Genomic DNA, 19,539 nt, shown 5'->3' on the forward strand with positions numbered 1-19,539 from the left:
GTTGTTGCGGGTTATCGTCGGTGATAATTTTATATTCCATAATAGAAATTTATTAGCTGTTTCTTATTCGACTTAATTTAGGTTGAAGGGAAATAAGTCTTATTGTAGATGATAATTCTTGGATCGCTTGCTTATGAATTAATATTACAAAAATATGTAGACAAATGTATTTATATGTGTTTGGTATGTATATGTATCCAAACACACACACTATATATATACACACACACATACATATGTAATATTTTTAGTTGAAGAAGAGCAATTCCACTGTCGTAAAAAGTCACGGCAAGTATATCACGTACTTCATGTCATTATATGATGAGCCATACTTCACCTATAAATAAATGCATATTATATATTGCCGATGAAAATTCAAAATACATAAAAATGTATGTTTTGTATGGAGAAATAAGTAGAATAAAAATATTTCCGACGTATTATCACGTACCGTATATATTCAACTATATAATTGTTATGACCAATGCAATGATATAGAACTATATAATTTTTGTAACACAATGAATTTTGTAAAAACTAATAAACAGAGACAATAAAATTTCTAGTAGTAATCATATATAAGAACATAAAGACCGAGCATGTTGCAAAGACAATATATATATATATATATATATATATATATATATATATATATAGAGAGAGAGAGACAAAAAAAAGTATGTAATTCTTAATCTCCGAGTTTTCGGTGTTTTAACTATACTAAGTCATACATAGTATATTTACCTGAAAATTAATTATATAACTGTAACTATGTGTTTATAATAATAATAATAATAAAAAGATATAAAATTCTATAGAAGATAGCCAATATACATTAATTTACCTTATTGGAGCTTCTAAAGTGCAACTTTTAATATGTTGATCTTATTTCTGTCGCAATACTGCAATTAAAAAACACATATATGTATATTAATATATTGATTGGTAATGGTTAAAAAAAATATAGACATTTTTTAACATGTAACTTGGCTAGTGTATGGTTTAGAGGATTGGTATCAATGTTAAAGTGATTGATTCCAAAATCTTTAATCATACTCGTCATTATATGATTTTTTATCAAAATTTTTGCAGTTTCACGAAACATGGTTGCAAATATAATTACATTTGTTTTCTCAAATGTCATTTTTTATTTGACTGTTTAGCATATAAATGAGTTTCAGCTATTAAAAACCTATAGAAGAGGATTTTGTTTTCGAATAAAAATAATAATTTACTATATATTTATGAAGACCAAATGGTACCATGGTATTGGAAGGCTATGTAGAAATGTATTATCACCGCACCACTATGTTGTTACAGGCGGGTTGACCATTATTCTGCAAGTTGGGCAAGAATTAGAATATCAGTCATGAATTGTCTTCAATTTTTTTTATTGTAACATTTAAGAAAAAAATTAAGATATAAATATTTAAATGATATTATAAACTTACATCTTCATTATCAGATCATGACTTCTCATTCGGCCACGGATAAACTGTATGTTGACCTCACTTCTGGAAATCTAGCTATGAACATATGGCCGTATTAATTTGATCAGTGTTGCCTTTATTTTTTTAATACAAAAAACTAATACGTATCCAAATGTGGAATGTAATACGTATCCAAATGTGTGTGTGTGTCTATTTGGCATTGTGCAAAATTTCTTTATATACAATATTTTTTATATGATTTGGATATTTATTCATGGATTTATGAATTAGTATATGCAACCCATTTGGTGATTTAACTCTAGACAAAGCTACGTACAATTGACCATGAGTGAATATTTCATTTTCTATGTATAAACCAATTTTATCAAGAGATTGTCCTTGACTTTTATTTATTGTCATTGCATAAGAAATTTTGATAGGGAATTGTCTCCTTTTTAAAATAAAAGGCCATTTTGATTCATGTATCGTCATTTCTATTCTGGGGATATATACTTTCTCATTTGAATTATCAGAATTAATGATTTGGCCTTCAATTATTCTATTTGTCAATTGTGTGATCAATAGTCTGGTTCCATTACATAATCCTAAAGATTGATTTAGATTTCGTAATAACATAATGGGTGTTCCTATTTTCATATTTAATTCATGTGGTGGTAATCCATTGAAATTCAATGTATTTAAAAAGTCTTCTGGATACAAAAGATTTAGTTCTTCAATATTTCCATATGATGGCAAAATTGTATCATAACTATAATAAGTTTTTGACTCAGTCGGCTCTAACGATAAGATATAGTTATTTATTTGATCTACAGTTTTATTTTTAGGGGCTACAATTGTCCGTTGTTTTAAATATTCAATATTATTAAAATTAATTAAGAAATTATTATATACATGCTGAAAAATTGTTTCAATTGGGTTTGAATCATAATGTAATATAAAATTTTCAGGTATTTCAATCCACGTGGCATCTTCATTTTCCAAGTCTTTGATTCCTTCCACAGTACCGTCACCAACGTTTAAAATCCATCTGGAAAATTTTGTAATTTTTGCTTTCTCTTCTTCTGATATATTGTGTCGTGTCAATCTCATATTTTGAGTTAGAGTTAATATATCAAAATGTGGCCATAGATAAGAATTAGTCAATGTTGCATCAATGATATGTTCTTTTGATCCAGATGTTATTATAGGTAAAATTTGACGGAAGTCGCCGCCTAATACTAAAGTCATTCCTCCAAATGGTGTGTCATAATTATTTTTCAAATCCTGTAATGATTTATCTAAAGCTTCAAAACAATATTTGTTATTCATTGGAGCTTCATCTCATAATATAAGAGATGTTTTTTCAATTAATTTGGCTAATTGTGTCTGTTTTTTTATGTAACATGTAGAGAATTTATCTACTGATAACGGTATTTTAAACCTGGAATGTGCTGTTCTTCCCTTTGGTAATAATAAGGATGCTATCCCAGATGATGCAACAGCTAAAACAATCCGATTATCTGATCTTAGCTTACTAATTATAGTGTTCCACAAATATGTTTTCCCGGTACCGCCATGTCCATAAATAAAAAATAACTTTTGGCTATGGTTTGCAACTGAATTTAAAATTTTGTCGTATATGTTTTTCTGCTCTTCATTTAATTGAGAAACTAATTGTATATTATCTTCTTTTAATTGTTTTGTATCATAATTCAACTCATCTCTTAAAAGCTTATTATTTAAATCATCAAGTAATGAGGCTTTTGGTAATGGTAAGTTATAGTTTTTCAAACTCGATGAATTTATATTCAAATTTTTTTCTAATTCGTATAATACATAATCGTATAATTCATGTTCAGGTATTTGAAAATTATTATTGCTGAATAATTTACGAATTTTATATACAATATCGTCTGTCATGAGTTTCCAATGTTTCTCAAATAATTTGATTGGATCATTTACATTACAAAATAATAGAATTAAAGTAAATAATTGTCTTAGTTGGTCTGATGTTGAGAAAAATGCTGCTTCCAAAATTGAATCATTCCATTCTTTATCATCGCCTAGCAATCCTAGGGCATTACACGTTGATTGAAATGTTGGATATTTGATACCGTCAATTGTTTGTATAGATTCGAAGCTAGTAGCACCTTTTTTGTGATTTAGAAGTAATCTTAAATAATATAATTCTCCCGAATTTGGATGAATATAATACGTTCGTCCAATTGTGTGACCAAAACGTCTTGGAATCCATATTTTATCTTTGTTATTCCACACCCACTTCTTTGGAAATTGTATATATGTTAGCTCTTTAGCATCATCATTTAATTTATTTATTTCCATCCATTCAGTTAAAGTTGTTTTTTGAATTCCAGGCTGGCGTAAAATATTTTCAAGCCGTTGGTTTGAATGATATGTAATATTTTGTGTATGTGGTAAATGAATTGACAGTCGTTGAATAGAAGGTCTTCTATGATGTATAGGATATTCATATAATCTCCATATGGCTTTGTAAGGCGTGATGTAACGGCAATTAATATAATTTTTTATTTCATCTACTTGTGTGTTATTTATTTGTGTAAAATCGTCTGAGCATATATTGTCTTGAAAAACAGCTCTTATACGGTCGGATCCTTTTGTTAAATATTTGAATAGATACTTTATAAGCATTGATTGAGTGCAAACTTCAGTATTTATGTGAGCATGAAATTTTAGACACAATTCTCTATTGTAAGGGACAACAAATCTATTATCTAATTTGATATGTTCTTTTTCTGAATACAGATTTGTGCTTCTACGTTTGTAATTAATAATTTCATTTTCATCAATTGTTGTTTCGTTTCTAATTTGTTTGGGAAACATTTTAGAACATACTGAATTTTTCATACATGCGGCATTTGTTTTAGCAAGGCCACATGGCCCGTGTATCATAAATTCTGTGACTATATTATGTGCTAACAAATCAGTATCAGGATCAGGTATTTCTGCTGAAATTATTTTATCTATCTGTGATGGGTCGTGTAATTTATTTTCAGTATGTAACCAGAATAAGAAATGGCAATGTGGTAGTCCTCGTTTTTGGAATTCCACAACATATAAATCAGCTTTTATTGGTCCAAATATATTGCCCGATTTTATAGTTGTAAGTATATGATCTAATTTCATTTTAAATACTCTTGTTATTATGTCAGGTCTATCTTCCGGTCTTTGACCAGGAATGATAGATAATGCTCTTGTGATTTCTGGCCATTTTGGGTTACATGTAAAAGTTACAAATAAATCGGGATTTCCATATTCTCTGCAAATGGCCATCGCATCTTGATAATTTTGTATCATATATCTAGGGCTTCCAGTATGGCTTGATGGAAGAATGATTTTTTTCCCTATAGTATTTGCATCAGTATCTCCTCTGTTGATAGCATCTTGAATACCTTGATAGATTTCCGACCTCAAAGTTTTTTGATTTTTTCTAACAAAATCTAATCGGTCTTCTTCTACAGCGGCGTATGCATCTACTAAATATTGCTGAAATAATCGACCACTTCTAAGTAGAGGAATGTTTAAGTTTGAGCGTTGTTGTAATTGATAGCAATAAAGAGCTCTCATTGGAATTCTTTTCCGTAACGGTTGCTTTTGTAAATGATTAGTATTCAATTTTAAATCTGGTCTAAATCCGTCTTCACCGTATGGAAATAATAATGGGTATTGCAACGACATATATGACGGATGTAATTTAGTAATTCTTTGTAAATCATTCGATTTTTGTTTCTACAATTATATCCTTTCCTTTTTCATATTCTCCAATATCACCAACTATTAATCCACCGATGTCATTTGTTGTTGGTAAATCATATTGATTAGAGTCTGAATTCCTTCGACCGAGAAGTCGAAGTTTCACACATGGAATATTTGATTCATTGTATCTATCTCTTATCATTCTAAAAGTTTTAACTAATATATTTGTTTCGTCTAACATATTAACCAATTTTCTAATAATAGATTCAGTGATAAGTCTTGAAGAGTCGTCGAACGAAAATGTTGATAATCTATTTTGAATTTCGTTATCAGTGTCATGTATATATAGTTGTGCAAATCTTGGAGGCATATCGTCAGTAGGTAGTAGAGATCCTAATAGATGATGTACTTGGCCACTTATTTTGAAAACATATGGACCATGAGAAGTATTTATTTTTTAATCTATATTTGCTCCAAAAGATGTAAAAGCCAACATTGAGTTCAGCGTACGTATATTTTTTCTGTAATATACACTCTCTGGTCCACCATGAAAGTTGAGTAAATTATCTAATATAGGAGGACTCTCTCTCTCAATAAAGGTAATTTCACTTTACCGTTATGGCAGCATAAATTGTTTTTTGGTGAACCACTATCATTTGAGCTTTCACTGTACCAAAAAAAAACACCACAATATTCACAACAATATTTACAGTCGCCCAAATCTAAGTACAATGTGTTCCATGATGGTGATGTTTTTGGTCGTGGTGGTGTTTCTGGTGATACTATTTGCATATTAGATATTAACGATAGTCTTCTTAGGTTGCGACGTGATGAAGTAGAAGGTTCAGGATTTGAAATTTCAGCATTTGTTGTCTTATGAATCTTAATATTATCAGTTTTGGGTTTTTTATTTTTCAGATGACCATGATGACTTGAAGATGGGTGTACACGTTTTTTACCCATGACTTGTTACAAATAAGAAGAACACGATGATATAAAAGTTAGTAAAAAAATGAAATACAAAAATGTACTAATTATATGTAATTTATTAATCACACTGACGAAATAAGTGGGTTAACGTAACAACATAAGAGAACAAAGTGAAAAGCTTATTATGCTACAGATAATATGTCAATAAAGATAACATGTTATTAAGGAACCATTAAATATATTTGAGTCCTATATGACATTTTCATAAAAAAAAATGTATACAAAAACGCTCTATACCTATGCATTACATGAATAGAACTGATCTATTTTAGCTTTAATACATATATTTAATTTTACTGTATGAAGTTAGAGTCTTACATGTTAGTATTTTTCTGAAGAAGAAAAGTGACTTACTTGTACTTGTACGTTTATAAAAGTTAGTAAAAAATTAAATACAAAAATGCACTTATATGTAATTTATTAAGCACACTGACGAAATAAGTGGGTTAACGTAAAAACATAAGAAAACAAAGTGAAAAGCTTATTATGCTACAGATAATATGTCAATAAAGATAACATGTTATTAAGGAACCATTAAATATATTTGAGTCCTATATGACATTCTCATTAAAAAAAATGTATATAAAAACGCTCTATACCTATGCACTACATGAATAGAACTGATATATTTTAGCTCTAATACATATATTTAATTTTACTGTATGAAGTTAAAGTCTTACATGTTAGTATTTTTCTGAAGAAGAAAAGTGACTTACTTGTATTTGTACGTTGAAGCAAGCAACGGTGTATAACCAATGATCAAGTTTAGGAAGGAATTATATAGTGACACAAATATTTGGAGCTGGTCAAGTGTAAGATATCCCTTGTGGGTACCTGAACGTGTAAAAAAGTTTGTAAAGCTATTGTCATTTAAAAAAAAAACTAAATAAAGAAAATGAGTGAAAATATGCTTAATTTAATATACATATTCAAAGGTGAACAAATCCAAAAACTGTTAGGGGAACAAAACATTGGGTTTTTTTTAATCAACTATCATAAGTGGATATAGATCCCCATGATAACCTATTCTAGTCAAATATATTTCCACGACTCACTCTAAAAACAACCATTAAAAACCTTATTTGTAAAAGGCAGACAAACCAAGTTTAAGTAATACATAAAAATAAAAAAAAATAAAAAAATAAAAACAGTATCCAAACTCCAAAGCCTATGAGTTAATAGGTTTAAGAAGATCACAGTCAAAGATTAAATCAGTCGACTCAATAGTAAATAAATTTATAAAATTTCGTCTAAATTAAAAAGCAAATTAAAAAATGACATTAAAAATCGAACCTTTCTCTCCGATGAAATTAGCCGAAGTCGTAGATGTAGATATTAGAACTCAACCTCAAATATCCAAATTCTGTTAAACCTACAAAGCACATCCAACAATAATAACTTCAAAATCATATTTAAAAAAATAACACGTCGAAGTTTAGGGGAATCAACGGATTAATTGTCGGCAATAATGTATTTATTCAGATAAAAGGAAACACCAATAACAGAAAATCAGCATTTTTTTTTTTGTTTTTTTTTTTTTGTTTGTTTATTAGAACACTTCATGGCATAAGCTCATCAGATAGCTGGGAAAATTTTAATAAAAAAGATTCAATGAAATTCATTCAGTCAAGCCGCTAATATACTTCAGTGGGCAACATCGTATGATTAGGAAGAGAAACGGAAACGAAATAAACAAACTATAAGCTTACAGTAGATCAACAGAGCGTGTCGCATAAAATTTGAAACTTTCAGAAGAAGAGAAGAAGGAAAGAAAGAACGTGTTTTTAAAGCGGTGAATGTAATTTTTTTTTTTATTTAGCTTTGTTATAACTTGTATGTGCTTTATCACTTTTTTTTATCTGGCGCAAGTCACTACATATAAAACACCGCTTGACGTTTATTTTGATTAAAATATTGGAATGTGTGAAATTGTAGTGCTCCTTTATCCAACAATAGATAAGAACGAAATTGTGACGGGCTGCAATGATCAAGTTCAACTGACCCATTTTTTTTTCCTCACAGTATGACCTCATTATTTATTTTAGAAGTTAGATTTTGTTTGTGAGCAATGCTATTCATCATGCACGATGTTGAACGATCCACTCACAACGCGACACGTGGATGTTCAGTGCCACGTGTCGCGTTGTGAGTGGATCATTCAATATCGTGCATCGAGATGAAAAGCATTTCCCTTTGTTTTATGGGCTGTTGCAATGATCAACTGACCCTTTTTTTTCTCACAGTATGACCTCATTATTTTAGAAGTTAGATTTTATTTTATTTAAACTTTGTGGGACCCGTTATTACTGTTACTGCAACAGTATTCCTTCACTTCATTTTAGTTATATGTATAATGCGTCAATTTTTTGGGTTTTAATTGATTTTTAGCAAGTGCACACCAAATGATATTATTGCTGTCAAATTCTCTATTATTTAACATTTTAAAATCTATTTCTCAAATTACTACACGAGTAATAAATATACTATAAATTATATTATATACAAGGTCATCCAAGGGCATATATGGCCTATAAAAAAAGTTATAATAATAATTAATGAAAAAAAAAATCAATATAGTGGACGTAGAAGGACCCGCAATAATGAGTATTTCGCGGCAACCATTCAACTCAGTCGTTTAAAAAAAAAAAAAAAAACACAAAAGAGCACATACACGTGTGATGTGGTCCAACAGAAGGTCCATCAAAGAGAGTTGAGAGTTCCTGCTTTACTCAACTGCCCATATCATTTTTCCAACAGCTTGCATAAGTCAACTCTCTTCAGAGCCAAAAGATTTCATCAACTTGCGCCATCGAAGTCTGTTTCCGATAAACGAGTTGTTTTTGTAAAGATAAAGAAAAAGAAAAAGAAAATGGCAAACAACGAGGAATACGACAGGCTAAGGGAACTAAAAGCTTTCGACGAAACTAAGGCCGGTGTGAAGGGACTCGTCGATGCCGGTGTTACGGATATTCCACGCATTTTCCATCACAAATTCGACGACTCGGATCCCATCTCGGGATCGGGAGACTCCAAGGTGACGCCACGTGTCCCGATCATAGACCTGGGAGGGCGGAAAGAGGACATAGTTGAGGAGGTCAGAGTGGCATCGCAGAAATGGGGTTTCTTCCAAGTAGTCAACCATGGAATCGAAGAGAGCATTCTCGAAGAGATGATATGTGGGACCCGCCAGTTTCACGAGCAAGACACGGAGGTGAAGAAAGAGTTTTACTCGCGCGATCCAGTAAAGCCCGTGAAGTACAACAGCAATTTTGATCTCTACACTGGAATTTCAACCAATTGGAGAGACACTTTAGGCTGTGTTTTGACTCCTAATCCTCCAAATCCGCATGATCTACCCTCAGTTATCAGGTTATATATCAACACGTGCTTTATCTGTGTCTCATTTTATTCTTTATATGCTTAATCAGCGTTTCGAAATTGACATCCAGAAAAAAGAAATGAGACCTATAAGGAGAAGTTGAATGAGAAACAAAGTTCTTAATAGTTGTGTCCTTTCTTTTGTTCTTTTTATTCCAATCATTTGGTCTCAACTTTAATACTCTGATCATATGCCCTTGTACATTTTTTTGGGAGTAAAACTGGACTCTGTGATCGTTCAATAAATTATTGAGGCATACCAAAACGCAAGACCAAATTGTAAGCAACAGTATTAGGAGAGTGGGGAGGATAACAGCGCTAGTAGAAAAAAGGGTTTTCATGACGCCCTTTTAATGGCGTTACTGATAATAAGCGCCATTAAAACCATAAATTGCATTTTCGAATTTTTTTTTACAACTACAAACAAATAAGAGAGTGCCACGTCATTTATGCAAGAGTAGACATAAAATATTATTTATGGCGGTGGCGCAACCAAGACACATACAATCAAGTGGACGTTGACGAGTTTCGTGAAGAATGGTATCAAGTCGTTTTGGATAACATTTCTAAGAGAAACAATGAAGGATATGTGAGCCATAGTTAGGACTTTTGAATTTGGTGATGGTGTGAGTCATAAAACTTTTGCAGACTTTGAACTTGTGAATCATAGTTAGAAATGTTTTTTTTTCTTGCTTAGACACTTTGAAGAATGATGGTATTATGGATGATAAAACTATAACGGTTTTTTTTTTTTTTGGCGTTTAGAACTATATTTTGCTGGTATGTATTACAATGGATTAGTACTGTTTTTATGTCTTAAGAGTGCAGGAAATAATCGGCTAAATTTGCTTGGATATATATTCTTAAATTAAAAAAAAATTATTTGATGGCGTTTAATTGAAAACCGCCATCAAAGAGTAGATGGCGCGACTCCACACCTCGCGCGCGCGTAAATTTGAATGTTCGCGCAGCTGATGACATGGCAAGACTTTTAATGGCGTTTAAAAAATGAAAACCATTAAATATTGTACTTTTAATGGCGTTTAAAAAATAGAGGCCATTAAATGTCCTATCATCCACGTCCTCACATTTAATGGCGTTTTTTCATTTAAACGTCATCATACACTTTTAATGGCGCTTATAAAGGGCCATTAAATCTATTTGATGGCGCATTTTGAACGCCAATAAAGACCTTTTTTCTACTAGTGCAGACGCTAAAAATGAAGATTCCTCAGATCTAACCAGACTTTCTGTGACGATCGTGGCTACATGGCTCGCCGGCAAAAAACTTTGTCCCGATAAGCATTGCCGCTACGCTCGGTTAGAACCAGGAGTTTCTCGGAACCCAGGTTTTGGGTTCAGATCGACGTTGCTTCAGCCGAGAGACATGGGATCGATAGAGGACAGAACCACACCCGAGAAGATTATTTTTTTTACTTTTTTTTTTCTTTCCCTTTCCTAATCACCGTTGGGTAGTTTGAAATGCGCTAAGATTGGGTGGCTGAAATTGAAAACGGAAGTCCATAGGTTTCGAAATCCAACTATTATTTTTTGGGGCGCCGGTAACTATGATCTCTCATCCCAATCCAAGCACTCGGAGTTCCAATCACCCTCTAGATATTCTTAGCTAATAAAACTTGTTTGAACATCTCTAAATCCCTGAAACCCGTAACTCCTTTTGATTTGTCTACACAAAGCTTCTCCAACTACCCCAACGAGTCTGTTCCTCCACCATTAGCTGGACGACGATTGTCACTTCACGAAAGAGAAAAGAAGAAACCGATACCATGACTTAGCAAGTCTCCGGTTACTTTTAATTTTTTGCTGTTGCAAATTTTACCTTGAGAGAACTGACATTTATAAATGGTTATTTTATTAATTTATTTTGTTAAACTAGGTGCAGTAAGTGAGCTAAATCATTTTTATAAAGTCATATTTCTAATTTCCATATAGCCAAAGTTTTAAATATTTTCTTTCTAAAGTCGTAGATGAAAATCTGTGATTTTGCAGGGACATCATTTTAGAATACTCGGAGAAAGTAACAAAACTTGGGATCTATCTGTTGGAGTTATTGTCGGAGGCTCTGGGGCTGAATCCGAGTCACTTGAAAGAAATTGGCTGCGCCGATGGTTTCATGGTTGGGTGCCATTACTATCCGGCGTGTCCACAGCCAGAATTAACGATAGGCACGACCAGGCACGCCGACAATGACTTCCTCACAATCCTTTTGCAAGATCACATTGGCGGCCTCCAAATTCTTTGCGACAACAAGTGGATCGACATAGCTCCTAAGACCGGGGCTCTAATCATCAACATCGGAGATCTTTTGCAGGTCAGTCTCCATAAATTTATGTTTGTGTCCCTGAGCTTTGTCAGTTGTGGTAGCTTGAATCCTATTCTAATTTTTTTTCCTATTAGTCCATGATCTTTGAAAAATTGGAACTGGTGACCCTTGCATAAATTCTAACAATAGTTGGATGGAATCTCAAATATGTGACCGCAAGAACTTTTTTTAGTGTAAAGAATCTCATATATGATTAAGTATATACATCCGTGATTTTTCAGCTTATATCGAACGATGCATTCAAAAGCTCGGAACACAGAGTACTAGTAAGCCGTGTAGGACCAAGGGTATCGGTTGGGTGCTTTTTCAGTACTAGTTTCTCGCCATCAACAAGAGCTTATGGACCGATCGTTGAGTTGTTATCGGAAAGTAATCCTCCAAAGTACAGAGAAACTACAGTGAAAGAATTTTGTACCCATTTCGCAGCAAAAGGTTTGGATGGGAAATCAACTTTGGATCATTTCAAGCTATGAAGTTGGCAAACACAAAGCTGTTCAATATATATATATATATATATATATATATATATATAGATATATTAAACAGCTTTGTTTGGTTCGTTCCAAAGAATGTTTGCTGCTATGTAATATGATTGGGAAAAAGGTTTTAAAGGTTGCATTTTTTTTTTCACATCTAAGTAAGAATATGAAAACAAAACCGCAAAATGTAATCGAGATGAATTGAACTCAAATCCCACTTCTCGACTTATTTGTGGTTGACGATAGATCCCATAAAAAAGTCTCAAACTTTACGGTTGAATTTAGTACGCACAACAACAAGAATACTAGATGTAATAAGTTACATTTCAAAGGCGACTTGATGTAATCACTAATATAAATCAATAAAATAAAACATACAGTCTTCATTCAAAGTACGTGCTATGATTAAACATTTTTTTGTCCTAAAATAAATTGCAACAGAAGAAAAAGATTTAAATCTATATTTGGACGTCACTGGCAGCGACGCGTAAAATATAACTGTGAAACTAGAAATATGCGATTGTAAATTGATGTGTTTATTCCATTGATTTGTTGCCATTTATATAGGCAAATATCAGATACAAAACGTGGGAAATAAAGGATAATATAACAACTAATCTTCCTAATACTAATGAAATATAACAAATCAGGGAAACAAATAAAAAACTATATACAAGGTAACTATATGCATAAGACTCGTTCAACACCCCCCGTCAAGTTGGAGTCGGGAGAGAGATGTCGAGCACGCCCAACTTGGAAAGAAGGTGATGAAAAGTATCTGCACCAAGTGGTTTTGTGAAAATATCGGCAAGCTGATCCGAGGAACGCAAGTAGCTGGTGGAGATGAGACCGGAAATAATTTTTTCGCGGACAAAATGACAATCAAGCTCAATGTGCTTTGTTCGTTCGTGGAAGACTGGGTTCTTGGGGATGTGTATGGCGGCTTGGTTGTCACAATGAACGGTGATCAGTTGTTGAGGAGGAAAACCGAGATCGGAGAGTAGATAGTGTAGCCATTGTATCTCAGAAGTAAGAGTAGCGAGTGATCGATATTCGGCCTCGGCTGAAGATCGAGAGACAGTGGGCTGCTTCTTAGTTTTCAAGGAGATAGGACTTGAACCAAGCATGGTTATATATCCAGTAGTGGAACGACGAGTAATAGGACAACCAGCCCAGTCATAATCAGCAAAGCCAGCAAGCGAAAGAGAACTAGTGGCGGAAAGGAGGATTCCTTTACCAACTGACCCTTTTAGATAGCGGAGAACACGATTCGCCGCATCAAGATGGGTTGAACGAGGAAGTTGCATGAATTGACTAAGAGTATTCACTGCATATTGAATGTCAAGACGAGTGACAGTCAAGTAAAGGAGGCGACCAACGAGACGTCGATAAATGGATGGGTCGGGAAGTGGTGTACCATCATCAGGGAGTAGATGAAGGTGTTGTTCCATAGGAAATGGAGAAGGGCGGCACCCAAGGTGACCAGAATCTGAGAGAATATCAAGAGTGTATTTACGTTGACATAAAAAAATGCCTTTCTTAGAATGAGATACTTCGATGCCAAGAAAATATCGAAGAGTTCCGAGATCCTTAATAGAGAAAGAATTGGCAAGAAATTGTTTGGTTTCAGAAATGACGGCTAGGTTGTTGCCAGTGATGATGATATCGTCAACATAAACAAGGACAAAAACACTGATTTGACATTTGACATATGTGAAAAGACTGTAATCAGATACAGATTGGCGGAAGCCACGTGATATGAGAGTAGAAGAAAATTTAGAGAACCATTGGCGAGAAGCTTGTTTAAGTCCATATAGAGATTTGTGTAATTTACAAACAGAAGCATTACCCGCATGAGCGAAACCAGGAGGAAGTTTCATGTAAACTTCTTCATGGAGATCACCTTGGAGAAAAGCATTGTTGACATCAAGTTGATGAAGGGTCCATCCTTCAATAGCAGCGATGGAGAGAAGAAGCCGAACGGTAACGAGTTTGGCAACATGAGCAAACGTGTCATGATAATCAATCCCTTCAATTTGATTGTATCCTTTTGCAACGAGACGGGATTTATAACGCTCGATGGAGCCGTCGGAGTTATATTTGATCTTGTATACCCATTTACAACCGATTGGTATTTTTCTAGGAGGTAAAGGGCATAGGGACCAAGTATGGTTAGCGACAAGAGCATTAATTTCAGAGGACATGGCAGTGCGCCAATGAGAAGATTTAACCGCTTCAGAATAGGTCTGTGGTTCAGTATGATCAATAATGGTGGATATAAAGGAACGATGAGAAGTACTTAAAGAGGCTAAAGAAAAGTGATTGATAAGAGGAAATGGAGTAGAAGTAGAGACATTAGTACATATAAAATCGCTTAAACGAGCCGGGGGTTGTCGAACCCGCGAGGGACGGGCAGGCGGCGAAAGAATCACCATATCCGGGAGAGATTCAACAGCCTCGTGAGAAGGCGAATGAGGTGGTGGAGTTTCAACAACCATAGGTGTGGAAATCGAGGATGTAGAGGAGAGATCAGATTGATAATCATTTAATGGAGTAATGCTTATCGGAGGAGTAGTAGGTGGCATATGAGGATGATCACGGTAAGGAAATATACACTACTACAAAATACCTATTAGAAGTCGCTATATTTGCGTCGGGTACATTTTTGAGCGACGCATAACATTATTTTTTGGAGCTCGTTTGACGTGGAAAATATTAAAATAAAGGCATTTTAATTTTATTGGGCCACGTGGCCTGGCGTCGCTCGATTTTTGAGCAACGCGAGCTCTCTGAGTGACGCCACATACACGTGGCGTGGCGTCGCTCAAAAAACGAGCGACGCCCCCCCTTTTAAAAAAAAATGCATAAGTAGAATCGCACAACAGTTATTTCGCACTTCATCTTCTTCCTTCGACATTTTCTCTTCAAAACCCCCAAAATCCTCCATTGAAACCCACCTCCACTATCATTACACATCTCCACCGACCACCTCCACCACTATTACATATTTCTAGCACTCTACTCCGGCCGGCGTCGTGGTTTTGGTGAACGTTTTCGGTTGTGACGCACGGGTAAGAGGTTAGTTTTAGGGTTTTTTTAGGTTTTTTTGTTTTTATTTTTTTTTATTTCATGATATTATGAGTAAAGATTCTTAGGTTATTTTTTATTGATTTCGGTGTGAAGGATGTGCATTTGTTGTTATTTACCGCCGTCCCCGCGCCTGTAGTCGCCGCCGGTCCCTCCGCCCCTCTTTCGTCCGGTCGCCGTTGTCGGGCTTAGGTAGAGTTTTTTTATTTTTTTTAATAAACATTTTATTAAATTTGTTGTTACATATTTTCAACCTCTCATTAGCTTGTGGACGCCTTTAATCCGGTTTTCACTCGCCGTCGCCGCCGCCGCCCGTGTTAGCATCCAAGTAAGTTTTTTTTTATTTTTATTTTATAAAATGTCAATTTTTTTTGTACATATTATATTGGGCGTCGCTTGAAAATTGTGTGTCACTAGATAATATAAAATGATTATTTTTTGTGTTTTTGATATATGTATCGATATGTTATGTTTACTAGTAGTTTATAGACTTTAGACGTCGCTTTTTCTTTGTTGGACATGAATTGTGTGCGAATTTTGTTGTTTTGTAATGATTAAATAAGTTATGTTTAGCTAGTAGTTTATACTTTAGATGTCGCTTTTTTTTTGTTGCACGTGAATTGTGTGTGATTTTGTTGTGTTGAGATGCATCAAATATGCTATGTAGTTTAGATGTCTTTTTTTTTTTTTTTTTTTAAATTGGGTTTAATTTTTGTGTATAGCTTTATTATGGATAAGTTATGGATGTCGGCTCGTAGAGATTCAAACCAATATGTGGACGGTGTGAGAAAGTTCTTGGACCATTGTCTTGGTGTATGTGAAAACATAGAGAGAATTCTATGTCCGTGTGTCAAATGTGGGAATTTAAGCTTTGGTAACATTACTACCCTAAAAGAACATTTGATATGTAAGGGTATCGATCAAAGCTATAAGATATGGATACACCATGGGGAAAATTATGTGGCAGAACATAATGTTGTCGTTCAAGATAATTCCGATGAAGAAGACGTTGATGCCCCTTACATCGCTGAGATGGTTAATGATTTGCAAGATGAACTTCAAGACAATCCCGACGAGCTTTATTCTCTTTTAAGTGACGCCGAAACTCCTCTATATCCTGGTTGTGTCAAGTTCACCAAACTTTCAACCTTAATAAGGTTATTCACCTTAAAAGCCAAATACGGATCGAGCGATATTATGTTCTCAGAACTTCTTGGCTTGCTAAGAGATATATTGCCAGAAAATAATCAGATACCCTCGTCTGTATATGTGGCAAAAAAAACTCTAGCGGCTATTGGTTTGGGATATAAGAAAATTCATGCATGTCCAAATGATTGCATCCTTTACCGTAATGAGTATGAAACTCTTGAGCTGTGTCCCATGTGTGAAGATTCTAGGTGTAAGCAGAAAAAGGATACAGAAAAGCAATCTAAAATCCCTGTAAAACTATTGTGGCACCTACCAATCATTCCGCGTTTTCATCGATTATTACGAAATCCTAAGCACGCTCAAAGTTTGACTTGGCATGCTAACCAAAGGATCGATGATGGAAAGCTTCGACACCCCGCAGATTCGCCTGCCTGGAAACATGTTGACTTAAAGTGGCCGACGTTCGGCAAAGAGTCTAGAAATCTTCGTCTCGCTCTCTCATCCGATGGTATTAATCCACATAGTCTACAAAGCAGTAGATACAGTTGTTGGCCCGTGGTTCTTGTGACGTATAATCTCCCGCCTTGGTTGTACATGAAACGCAAATTCATGATGGTATCTCTACTTATCTCTGGTCCCAAACAACCAGGTAATGACATTGATGTGTATTTGGCTCCATTGATAGACGAACTGAAGTTGTTGTGGGAAAATGGTGTCCAAGCTTTTGATGGACATCTTAAAGAGGAATTCACACTTCGGGCTGTTCTGTTATGGACCATAAATGATTTCCCAGCTTATGGAAATTTATCTGGTTATTCTGTCAAAGGCTTTAAGGGATGTCCGATTTGTGCACACGATACTAAAGGTGAATACCTGAAATATGGGCAAAAAGTTGTGTATATGAATCATAGACGCTTTTTACCATTAAATCATCGTTTTTCGCAGATGTCAAGCGGCGTTTAATGGCAAAAAAGAGTTTCGTACAGTTAAAAAGCCATTGTCAGGAGTTGAAACCTTTAATATGTTGTCGAAGATGAAACTTAGGCCTCTGGGAAAAATTGTGAAAAAGCCGAAGAGTGATACGTCTGTAAAGAGGAAAAGAGGGGAGAAAGTAGTCTACGACGAAGGAAGTTGGAAGAAGAAATCGATATTCTTCAAGTTAGAGTATTGGATGCATCTACTTGTGCGTCATAATCTTGATGTCATGCATATTGAAAAGAATGTGCGCGATAGTTTCATTTCTACTTTCTACACTGCTTAACATTCCAGGAAAAACAAAAGATGGTATATCGTCGCGGCGAGACTTGGTTCATATGGGAATTAGAACTGAATTAGCTCCGAAGGAGAATGGAAATCGTACATATCTACCACCATGTTCTTTTACTCTAACGAGAGAGGAGAAAAAGAAGTTTTGTCAGACATTGTTTGATATTAAGGTGCCCGAGGGATATGCAGCTAACAACCGAAGTTATGTTTCTTTGGAGGAGTTGAAAGTATTTGGACTCAAGTCTCATGATTATCATGTTTTGATGCAACATCTTTTGCCCGTGGCCATTGAGTCGATGCTCCCAGACGGATTGAGAGATGCCGTTATACGACTCTGTGCGTTTTTTAACATTCTTTGTTCCAAGGTTGTTGATACATCGATACTTGACGAGCTTCAATCTGACATTGTGACCACGTTGTGTAAATTGGAGCAATATTTTCCGCCATCATTCTTCGACATAATGATTCATCTTACAGTGCATTTGGTGAGAGAACTGCAATTGTGCGGACCTGTGTATCTTCGATGGATGTATCCTTTTGAGAGATTCATGCAAGTGTTAAAAGGATATGTAAGAAATCGAAATCGACCAAAAGGATGTATCGTTGAAGGGTACTTGGCTGAAGAATCTGTGGAATGTTGTTCTGAATACTTGCACGATTTGGAAGCTGTTGGACTTCGCACTGATATTGTTCGAGATAGTGTTAAAAGTAAAGGCTTAAACAATGGGGTCGTTTTTTCGGTTTCCTATACACAGCTTTTGCAAGCGCATCATACGATCTTAGAGAACTCCGATTTAGTTCAGCCATTTATCGAGTAAGTTATCAAACTTTATATTTTCCTATATTTTTAGTCTTCTATATATATATTAACTTCTTATCTTAAAAAATGCAGAGAACACATGAATTTATTGCAACATACGTCGACAAATAAACTCCGAAATGGATACAAAACGAGCACGTGCGCAGATTTTCAAAATGGTTAGAAGAGAGATTTTTGACAAAGAACGATGCTATTTGTACACTTCGTTGTTTATCAAAATTACCGAGTACAGCAGTTATCAAGCATTCAGGTTACATCATTAATGGTGAACGGTTCAGCACAGAGGAACGTGATCGTAAAAGAGTCACGCAAAATAGCGGGGTGAGTTTGGTTGCGAAGACTATGCAGATATCGAGTGCAAAAGACACAATCTCATATATTCAGACATGATATACTACAGAATTATCAAAGAGATATGGGAAATCGATTACGTGTCCTTTCGTCAACCGGTTTTTTTTGTGTGATTGGGTTGAGAGTAATAATGGAGTTAACTACTACATATATTACATTGGAACACGTGAAATTTAAGACGTTCTTAAAAATGTACGACTTCAATAGTCCAAATTTTCAAATGATTTTGCAAGTCGTATAGAAAACGACTTCAACGAGCTTTTAAAGACGTTAAAATAATGTCTTTAAAAAATCGATACAAAATATTTTAAGTCAATTAAAAAATGACTGCAATTGCTTATACGTTTCTAAGACGTTTAAATTTTAACTTTAAAAAATATTTTAAGCCTTTTTTAAAACGACTTTAAAAATAGATATTTTCTTTTAAGTCATTTTATAATGTCTACATATATCTTTTGAAGTTATTTTATAGATGTCATCAAAATATTTGTTTTAGGTCATTTTGTAACC

General features: G+C 34.3%; 3 protein-coding genes and 2 long non-coding RNA genes across 5 annotated transcripts; 2 read left to right on the top strand and 3 right to left on the bottom strand.

Annotated features, from left to right (window-relative positions):
• Positions 1-233: 233 nt before the first annotated feature.
• Positions 234-1,514, bottom strand: LOC149393391 (uncharacterized). Its single transcript, XR_016299886.1, has 4 exons — positions 1,452-1,514; positions 1,263-1,337; positions 845-902; positions 234-337 (listed from the first exon to the last, which is right to left on the bottom strand). It is a non-coding gene; the product is annotated as an uncharacterized LOC149393391 (long non-coding RNA).
• A 126-nt stretch (positions 1,515-1,640) lies between these two features.
• On the bottom strand, positions 1,641-5,957 carry LOC149393392 (uncharacterized). Its single transcript, XM_089618011.1, has 3 exons — positions 5,876-5,957; positions 5,775-5,832; positions 1,641-2,199 (listed from the first exon to the last, which is right to left on the bottom strand). The coding sequence occupies exons 1-3, from the start codon at positions 5,955-5,957 to the stop codon at positions 1,641-1,643; spliced, it is 699 nt and encodes a 232-aa protein (XP_089474137.1).
• Positions 5,958-6,387: 430 nt separating this feature from the next.
• Positions 6,388-7,977, bottom strand: LOC149393393 (uncharacterized). Its single transcript, XR_016299884.1, has 3 exons — positions 7,865-7,977; positions 7,449-7,527; positions 6,388-6,989 (listed from the first exon to the last, which is right to left on the bottom strand). It is a non-coding gene; the product is annotated as an uncharacterized LOC149393393 (long non-coding RNA).
• Positions 7,978-8,884: 907 nt separating this feature from the next.
• Positions 8,885-12,731, top strand: LOC149393394 (1-aminocyclopropane-1-carboxylate oxidase homolog 3-like). Its single transcript, XM_089617723.1, has 3 exons — positions 8,885-9,524; positions 11,544-11,865; positions 12,099-12,731. The coding sequence occupies exons 1-3, from the start codon at positions 9,025-9,027 to the stop codon at positions 12,348-12,350; spliced, it is 1,074 nt and encodes a 357-aa protein (XP_089473849.1). The 5' UTR covers positions 8,885-9,024; the 3' UTR covers positions 12,351-12,731.
• A 3,924-nt stretch (positions 12,732-16,655) lies between these two features.
• On the top strand, positions 16,656-19,068 carry LOC149393395 (uncharacterized). Its single transcript, XM_089618012.1, has 2 exons — positions 16,656-18,672; positions 18,825-19,068. Exons 1-2 carry the CDS (start codon positions 17,792-17,794, stop codon positions 19,066-19,068), a joined length of 1,125 nt encoding a protein of 374 aa, XP_089474138.1. The 5' UTR covers positions 16,656-17,791.
• The last annotated feature ends 471 nt before the right edge of the window (positions 19,069-19,539 follow it).

This window comes from Urtica dioica, chromosome 6, assembly GCF_054948205.1.
Source record: "Urtica dioica subsp. dioica isolate 48M chromosome 6, U.dioica_male_clone48M_v1_H2, whole genome shotgun sequence".
Classification (NCBI taxonomy): domain Eukaryota; kingdom Viridiplantae; phylum Streptophyta; class Magnoliopsida; order Rosales; family Urticaceae; genus Urtica; species Urtica dioica.